At 34.5% G+C, this 9,367-nt stretch overlaps 2 protein-coding genes across 2 annotated transcripts; both read left to right on the top strand.

The window, feature by feature from the left end:
* The first annotated feature begins 3,100 nt into the window (after nucleotides 1–3,100).
* LOC139860295 (uncharacterized mitochondrial protein AtMg00810-like) lies at nucleotides 3,101–3,612 on the top strand. The gene is made up of 2 exons (XM_071849060.1): nucleotides 3,101–3,206; nucleotides 3,296–3,612. Exons 1-2 carry the CDS (start codon nucleotides 3,101–3,103, stop codon nucleotides 3,610–3,612), a joined length of 423 nt encoding a protein of 140 aa, XP_071705161.1.
* A 552-nt stretch (nucleotides 3,613–4,164) lies between these two features.
* Nucleotides 4,165–6,918, top strand: LOC139857516 (epoxide hydrolase 1-like). The gene is made up of 3 exons (XM_071846298.1): nucleotides 4,165–4,765; nucleotides 5,636–5,877; nucleotides 6,481–6,918. Exons 1-3 carry the CDS (start codon nucleotides 4,286–4,288, stop codon nucleotides 6,782–6,784), a joined length of 1,026 nt encoding a protein of 341 aa, XP_071702399.1. The 5' UTR covers nucleotides 4,165–4,285; the 3' UTR covers nucleotides 6,785–6,918.
* Nucleotides 6,919–9,367: the final 2,449 nt, after the last annotated feature.

Genomic DNA, 9,367 nt, shown 5'->3' with positions numbered 1-9,367 from the left:
AAAATTTGCTGAACTGCCACCTGGCACGGCGCGCCATATAGGCCGCGCGGCGCGCCAAACCTGACTGTCCGGAAAGTCTTTAAATGCGAAAATGTTTGACTAGTTCCCGACGTATTTAGACAAAACGCTTTTAACCGCATGTTCAATATATAAAAACTAGCGCGTTCCATTAATAAAATTTAGTTTATGAAGCGGGGCCCACATTGACCCAAATTACCCCTTAAGTACCAAAATACAATTTTCGACCATACGACTTTTAATACAAAGCAAAGCCGAGCATGGCGATTGGGGATACGCTACCCAATCCTAATAAATCCAAAAGCAAGCCTTCTACGCAAACTATGCAAGTCCTCTAATCCTCGCGCTTACCCGAGCCACCATCCGCATGCAATCGAGGCATCCATATAAGGCACTACACTAAGCATATCGTACGATCTCTAAGCAACGAGCTAAAGATACAACAACAATATAAGTTCACCAACGACGATGTGAACAACGCCAAATAGCTACACCCGGAGGGTTAGCTACAACACAACAATACATTAATATATAACAATATAAACGAACAAGGTTAACACCTTAACCCAATACCGAGAACCAAATACCACAATGAAGATTGGCCGAACTACACGAGCCTTAGTAATCCGAAACCACACGAGATTACTATCTTCACAACATCGAGGTTGGCCGAACTACACGAGCCTTAGTAATCCGAAACCACACGAGATTACTACCTCAATAAGATGACCGAACTACACGAGTCACCATGAATCCGAACTACACGAGATTCATTTCCACAATACAATAAGATGACCGAAACCACACGCGTCATCGTGAATCCGAATACACACGCGATTCACTTCTCAATATTATACCCTTCGCCATTGGGGTTATATCAACCACATCACAACCACGTGTGATAATGTACACGCGAACGCGTACTTCGCCAAAGATGGTCAACCAAAACGCACAACCGTGCCAATTGGACTCATACAAAAGTCCATCAAATCCATCTATATGTGAAGTGAGCTCTATAGCCGAGAATCACTTCACCCGACCCGCACCCATCCTACACATACATATGCACATAGGATATTATCACTCACCTTGAAGTCTTGAAGAAAGCTTCCAAGTAAACCGCAACTCGCCAATGGAAAATACCTATTCCATTATCACAATTACAACAATACACTTAGAGTGGATTTACAAATCAACCCAATTCGTCACTTAGTGCAATTGCGACCCAAATGCACTTCCAAGCACAAACCGTGCCCAAAGCTAACCAATAATCACTAACACAAGTGAGAATGGTCCTAATACGCCAATTAAACCCGAACTCAAGTGTTAAACACGTGTCATACCCATTTTGACACTTAAACCCTAATTTTGACCCATAAGGTCAAAATCTCACCATTTACAAGTTTTGACACCAAAACACATTTAACTTGGTTTTATACTTCAACTTAATCCATTTTAAGTTTATAAACCTCATTAAATCGCCAAATGGGTCATAATCGCCACCAAACCCTAATTTGACCCAAAGTCACAATTAGTCAACCAAATAACCTTAAATGGGTTTCAATACTTCCATAATCACTAACTTAAGTGATTAAACTCAATTTCAAGTCCTAAACATGGCCAATTAGTTCACCAACCCAAAATCCACCAACAATTAACAATAAACCCAATTACTAGCATCACTAAACCCATTTCATCATCTAAAAGGTTTTTCATCAAACTAACTCAAACCCTAACTTGAATATCAAATTAAATAGATGAAATTCGGAGTTTGAGCTTACCAATACTATCACCGCGTAGCCAAGAACGAGAGGAACAACTTTAGAACTCGAGCTTTGATGAGAATCCGCCTCCTTCTTCTCTAAATCCGCCTCTCTCTCTCTCTAAAACTCTTACTCTCTCACTAGATAAGGTTGGGAGTGTTTGATGAGTGAAAATGTGGTCCAAACTGATCAAAGGATCAGTTTTGATGACCCCAAACCGACCCCGAGTGAAAAGACCAAAGTACCCTTCATTTAGACCTTTTAAAAAGGCTGAAAATTGCATCAGACGGGTTCGGCGCGCCGCGCCGAAAGGTGGAGCGCCGCTCCAACCTTCAGGTCAGTTTTCAGTTTCTTGTTTTGGCCATAACTTTTTGACCGTAGCTCCGTTTTCGATGAATCAAATATCGTTGGAAACGTGATAAGATTTCCTTTCCAATGGTAAGGATTTGGAACATCAACACAAACTTTATTTGGGGTTGAAAGGATACGTACACACCTTGTCACTTCAGACAACGTCCAGTTTCCTTCGGCGTTCGAGCAAGCAACACGTACACTTCATACACGCCTCATACACCATAAATACATTATGTACAATCAACAATGGCGGAGCTAGTAGGGGGGCTTGTGGGTGCCAAGCCACCCCCAACTATTGGTGTTTATTTTGTATTCCATTATGTTTTTTATTAAAAGAAAAATAGAATTGCATGTAGATCTGAAAATAGAAGTTGGAGTTCGGTGCAGGTAATCTGATGTGGAGAAGACAACTTTTTGTCATATTTTTCATTTTGGTCCCTTAACTAAAGCTTCGCACATCTATGAAACCCCTCAAGTTAATAAAATGTCAAGTATATCTAATCTTGAGTATATTAATTCATGAAAATTCAAAATATGGTTATATTTTGAAAATAAAGAGCCTCAAATAATACTCCGTAATTTACATGTAATGTAAAATGATTTTTTGTTAAATATTTCATTATAAAAAAGATAGTTGCATGGTTTGAATAACAAAATGTACAAGTGAGTATGAAATTTTATATGCATAAAACTTTGAACATTGATTTTGTCAATAATAATTCATTCATTCAAAACAAATCTTCATTTTCGTCTCTCTTAAAAATTAATGAAATATTTTTACATTTTTTAGATATAATTTTTATTTTTTTTATTCGCAACAAATTTAAGCCCTGTTTTACGTTCTTTGTATATAATTTTTATATTTTTGATTCTCAAAAAAATTAAGCCCCCCTCAATCATGATTCCTAGCTTCGCCCCTGACAATCAATATTTGAGTCTTACAAGACATCATCGAACGTGCCCGTATGGTATATAGCAACACTGTATGTACTCCAGTTGATACAAATGGAAAGTTAAGCGCCAATCATGGTGTTCCATATTCTGATCCGACCAAGTTTAGAAGTTTAGCAGGTGTGTTGCAATATTTAACTTTTACGAGCTGAGGCATGACATTTCTTACGATGTGCAACAAGTTTGTCTCTATATGCATGATCCGACAGAATGTCACATGAATGCTCTCAATCGTATTGTGCAGTATATTAAAGATACAGTTGATCATGGACTTCATTTAACAAAGTCTTCTATTCGCAACCTTGTGTCATGTACAAACGTTGATTGGGGTGGATTTCCTGATACAAGACGCTCAACCTCCGGTTATTGTGTATTTTTGGGCACTAACTTAATCTCCCGATCGTCTAAACGCCAACCTACTGTTTCACGTTCTAGTGTCGAGGCTGAATACCTAGTGTTGCAAACATTGTCTCGAAAGTTGTTGGTTGCGAAATTTAATGTTGTAGCTACATTGTCGAATTACTAAAGCTACAATTATTTTTTTCAGATAATGTTAGTGCTATCTTTCTATCCGGTAATCCTGTACAAAACACCAGCGTACCAAACATATTAAAATGGACACACATTTTGTACGAGAAAAGGTGGTTCGTGTGCAAGTTCATGTCTTACATGTTCCGACTCGTTTTTAGATTGCAGACATTTTTACTAAGGGGCTACTTCATATTTTGTTCGAGGCTTTTCGTGACAGTGTAAGCGTTCGTCCATCTACCGCTACTACTGAGGGGTTATATTAAATAACGTATATATTAAAGGGAAGTGATTCTCACCCACCACTTTTTGATTGTACACTTTTGTCTCATAAATTTACAGTTATGTCTTTGAAAAGTTGAACTTATATTATTATTATATTATATGTATAATAATTAAAGGTAAAGTAAGTAATTAGATTTACATGAATCAAAAAGTGGTGTGTGAAGATTACCTCTCATTATTTATTTATTACATTTGTATGTGTCGTGTGTATTTATATGGCAGATTCTAGAAGAATGTTTACTTTTAGAAAAGGATTGCAGAGATTGTGAATATCTTTTCCATAGTTGGTCAAGAGATATATTCTTCTTGTCTATATACGTTGATGATGATTTTAATGAGAAAAAAAATTCTATTTCTTATAACACAAACCAAAAACACACACAAAAATGGAAAAGATCCAACACAAAATGGTACCAGCCAACGGCATAAACATTCACATAGCAGAACTCGGGAACGGCCCCACCATCATCCTAATCCACGGCTTCCCTGAACTCTGGTACACGTGGCGCCACCAGATTGTGTACCTTGCATCTCACGGCTACCGTGCAATAGCCCCTGATCTACGTGGATTCGGGGACACAACCGGTGCTCCACCCAACGACGCCACAAAGTTCACCACCCTTCATGTGGTTGGTGACCTGGTGGCACTTATTGATGCTGTAAAGGGACCAAGTGAGGATAAAGTTTTTATTGTGGCTCATGATTGGGGTGCAGTTATGGCTTGGGCTTTATGTCTTTATCGACCTGATAAAGTTAAAGCATTGGTGAATTTGAGTGTTCCTTTTAGTCCAAGGAACCCTAAGTATAAACCTGTGGATGCACTTCGTGCCCTTTATGGAGATGATTACTATATCGTTCGATTTCAGGTATGTGTATCGAGATGAATGTGATTGAATTGTTTGTTGGATTTACTGAAAAATTATGTAATTAATTGATATCTTTAATTGGAATGAATTACTTGGGGTTTGATTAGTAGTTAGGAATTCGTTCTGTTTTTAGGGATATACTATTTATTTTCTTTACTGAGACCGACTTACAATCGACTGTCTATGAGTCGATTCGAGTCGAGCTTGACTAGGTTCGAAATTGGCTTGTTTGAAATTCAAAGAACTTAAAGTTGAGCTCGACTTGTTACATCATTTGACATTGTAGAACTTCGAGATCGGTTTGAGTTAAATAAAAGGGTATTTTGATGATTAATTATTATTGTGAGTCTCACTTTTTTTTTTTAGGATTGGTGTGACGTTTGAGATTGATCATGTTTTTGGTTTGTTTTGAAGAGAAAGTGTTCACGTGTTGCTGATGTGACGATCTGTCATTTTTAGAAAGTGTGTGACGATGTGTCCTGTTTTGATGTGTCTTCAGTCTATTTTGGCGAGAAAGTGTTGACGTGACGTTAATGTAACGATCTGTCCTGTTTAGAAAATGTGTGATGGTTTGGGTGGTGTAGTAGGAAAAAATCTTAGTTTCAGTTTAATTTATAAATTTGGAAAATATGGGTAATGTTTTTCGAAGTTCTTTATTCGATAAAGCGAAGCAACCAAAGATGATGACACTATGACAGTATTATGTTATGTCAGAAAAACGTATGTTTTACATTTGATCAAGGTTTTAAAAATTTTCTTAAGATTAAAAGCACTTGTTAATTCTCAAGAAAAACTGATAATTGAAAAATTAGGATAATATTTCTATAATTAAAAGCTCACCATAAGCAATTGTTTATAAATATATTGTAGGAACCTGGAGAGATTGAAGGTGAATTCGAGGTATGGGGTACAGAAAGAGTTTTAAGCGATTTCTACAATTTTCGCACGCCTGGACCGCTTTTTCTACCCAAGGGTGTCGGGTTTGGAACCTCACCTAATGATCCTATAAACTTGCCTTGGTGGTTTACGAAAGAAGATCTCGAATATTGCTCTAGCAAATTCAAGAAAACAGGCTTTACGGGAGGTCTAAACTACTATCGAGCCTTGAACATGTAAGTTATCAATTCCAGAGATTTAAACTAGCTAACCTAAACTTATAATTAAATTAATTGCTAACCTAAACTTATAATTAAATTAATTAATGTAGTAAAATTAAATAGATAAGAATAAGAATACTTGTTGGGGGTGCTTTGGGTGGCTTTCTCATATCAAAAACGCCACTCAAAGCGAGTTATTTAGCATTTTATTTCTTTTTGATTCGTGTCTTTTCAGTTGGATAAAATTGCTTGTTTAGGGCATTGTTCCGGAGTTTGTATGTTTATGTATATTACTCCATCCGTCTCAATTTAATCCCGTTTTTTCCTTTTAAAATTGTCTCAAATTAATAGTTCACTTCTATAAATTGATAAGAATAATGAGAAGTTCTTTTATACCCCTACTTTATGCATGTAAAACAAAAAGATATGTAAAAAGTAATGGGTAAAATTGTAAAGTGAATAAAAGATATGTGTGATAAGAGTGAAATAATGACATTTGTTAAACTGTGTACTCTTTTATATGTAGACTATTAAAATAAGACGGATGAAACATATGAGTAATTAAATAAACTTCTCCTTTCCATAACGAGTGGTCTAATATTTTCTATTGGTATACAGAAATTGGGAATTAACTGCAGCATGGACCGGAGCGCAAGTGAAGGTGCCAGTTAAGTTCATTATTGGTGATGTGGATCTGACTTACAATACGATGGGTAATAAAGACTACATTGCGAAAGGCGGGTTCAAGAAAGATGTGCCTCTTTTAGAAGATGTGGTCATACTCGAAGGTGTTGGACATTTTATTCATGAAGAAAAACCTGATGAAATCAACCAACATATTCACCAGTTTCTTAAACAGTTCGGAACTCAATCAGGATGTTTTGGTGTCCCCCCAAATCTTGCTGATTGTGTGATATCCTGACTCTTTTGATTTACTATATTGTATTTTATAAGTTGTATTGTGCATTATGCATTTCATGTCTTTGCACTTAGTTGTTGATTGACTATTATGTAATTTGTCAGTTGTATTATGCATTTCATGTCTTTGCATTTAAATTTGTTGATCTGTTTATAATATTTAACAAATTGATAATATGATGTTATGATTTAATTTTGTAATGAATAATGATTGATTGGTATGTGATACCTTTACCCGGCCTATTTGTCAAAGTTGGACACTACAACACCACCAATTCAGGGATTATTTAATAATAGAAGCTTTTTTTCCTTCCTTTTTTTTTTTTTTTTTAAGGCAACCTCATACACACCAGTAACACGAATATTTACAACCACGAATATGTTCCAAATGAGACTTGAACCCTCAACCTCTTGATTAGAGGGCCACCACGATACCGCTGGGCCAAATGCCCTTTGGTGCTTATTTTCCTTTCTAACAAGTAGAAGAATTTGATTCAAATATTAGCATTTGTAACCAAAGGGTCATTAGCCTAACGCTGGTATCGAGGTGGCCCTTTCAATCAGAAAGTTAAGGATTCAAGTCTTGTTTAGGACAATTTGTATATATATCGTGATTAATACGTGTAGTGGTGTGTGTGAGTTGCCTTTCCAAAAAAAAAAAAAAAAAAAAAAAAAAAAAAAAAAAAAAAACATTTATAAGAAAGTGTAAAGAGCATAAAATCCGGTGTTAGCGGAGTAGTTAGAACTTGGCCTCTACAACAAGAATAAAGCTTCGTGAGATTTCAAGTTCAAATCCTTTAAACAACAACCAACTCCATCAGAGTCACAAACGTTCACTCGCGATAAATTCGAGCTGTTCGCAGAGCGAGTAGTCATTTACGAGCTAGTAACGCCAAGAATAGCAAATTTTTTTGACTTTAAACTTTAAGCTGTGCTCGAAGTGAAACGACCCTTCCTAATCCATAAGGAAGAATACAATAACATATGATTACATCGCGAGGTATCTGACCTCTATATGATACATTTTACAAACATTGCATTCGTTTTTAAAAGGCAACCTTTCATTACATCGAAAGATGACAGATATGCATATCATTTCATAATATATCCAAACTATAGATGACTTAATCTGTCATCTACTTAATAATGATCTCTATTGAACACAACGACCTGAATGCAACGTCTTTTGAAATATGCCATGAATGACTCCAAGTAATATCTCTAAAATGAGCAAATGCACAGCGAAAGATTTCTTTAATACCTGAGAATAAACATGCTTTAAAGTGTCAACCAAAAGGGTTGGTGAGTTCATTAGTTTATCATAATCGATCATTTCCATAATTTTAATAGACCACAAGATTTTCATTTCCATTTCTCATAAACATAATCTCATATCAGGCATTTCGCACGGCGTAGAGATAAAAATCATTCATATGGTGAACACCTGGTAACCGAACTAACAAGGATGCATATAGAATATCCCCCAAAACAGAATCCTCTCGTCTGTATAATAATAAGTCGAAGTACTAAAGCATATGTACCTCGGATGGGGTTTGTTAGGTCCATAGATCTATCTTTAGGATTCGTGTCAATTAGGGGTACTGTTCCCTAATTCTTAGGCTACCAAGCTAAAAGGGGCGATATTCGATTACGATAATCCAACCATAAAATGTAGTTTCGATTACTTGTGTCTATTTCGTAAAACATTTATAAAAGCAGCGCATGTATTCTCAGTCCCAAAAATATATATTGCAAAAACATTTAAAAAGAGAGCAAATGCAACTCACAATACTGTATTTCGTAGTAAAAATACATATGACGTCATTGAACAAGTGTAAGGTTGACCTCGGATTCACGAACCTATATTAATTATATATATTTATATGATGATCAATATCTGTCTAACAATTTAGGTCAAACCGTAGTGTATCACAATCCTAATGCTCGAGACTAATATGCAAAAGTCAACAAAAGTCAATTTGACCAAAATGACTTCCAAAACCTATACATGATTATAACTTAAATATAGTCGTTTTATGTATTTAATATATTTAACAGATTTTATTAGAGTAAATAATAAAAGTCATTTATTAATAAAAATTTATATATATATATATATATATATATATATATAAAAGATAAAAATATATCTTTATATATCTTAAGTAATAAAATTTATAAAGTTTATTTAATATCATAAAAATAATATGATAGGTTTTATTAATGTAATTATATTACACGTATGTGGCAACGTGTAATATAATTACATTAATAAAACCTATCATATTATTTTTATGATAGTAAAATATCTTTGTATCGTATATTTATTTGATAAAATAATATCGATAATAATAATAGTAAGTAAAAGTTGTATTATTTTATAATAATAATAATTATTATTCAACTAATAATAATAACAATATTTATATTTACTAAAACGATATTATTATAAAGTGATAGTTTTTTTTATTAATAATAATACTAAAATGATAATAATAATTATATTAACAATGATATTCCAATAAATAATAATTTTTGTAAAAATGATAGTTTTAATATTAATAATACTTTTTATAATAATAATGAT

This window comes from Rutidosis leptorrhynchoides, chromosome 7, assembly GCF_046630445.1.
Source record: "Rutidosis leptorrhynchoides isolate AG116_Rl617_1_P2 chromosome 7, CSIRO_AGI_Rlap_v1, whole genome shotgun sequence".
In the NCBI taxonomy this organism is placed as follows: Eukaryota; Viridiplantae; Streptophyta; class Magnoliopsida; order Asterales; family Asteraceae; genus Rutidosis; species Rutidosis leptorrhynchoides.
This window is presented reverse-complemented; position numbering and strand designations above follow the sequence as displayed.

What these genes read in the sequence shown, in the direction of transcription:
- LOC139857516 (XM_071846298.1), top strand. Translation starts at nt 4,286, where the DNA reads ATGGAAAAGATCCAACACAAAATGGTACCAGCCAACGGCATAAACATT. An exon ending in ACTATATCGTTCGATTTCAG is followed by an intron (nt 4,766 to 5,635) that starts GTATGTGTATCG and finishes AATATATTGTAG; the next exon opens with GAACCTGGAGAGATTGAAGG. An exon ending in TACTATCGAGCCTTGAACAT is followed by an intron (nt 5,878 to 6,480) that starts GTAAGTTATCAA and finishes ATTGGTATACAG; the next exon opens with AAATTGGGAATTAACTGCAG.
- LOC139860295 (XM_071849060.1), top strand. Translation starts at nt 3,101, where the DNA reads ATGGTATATAGCAACACTGTATGTACTCCAGTTGATACAAATGGAAAG. An exon ending in CAAGTTTAGAAGTTTAGCAG is followed by an intron (nt 3,207 to 3,295) that starts GTGTGTTGCAAT and finishes ATGATCCGACAG; the next exon opens with AATGTCACATGAATGCTCTC.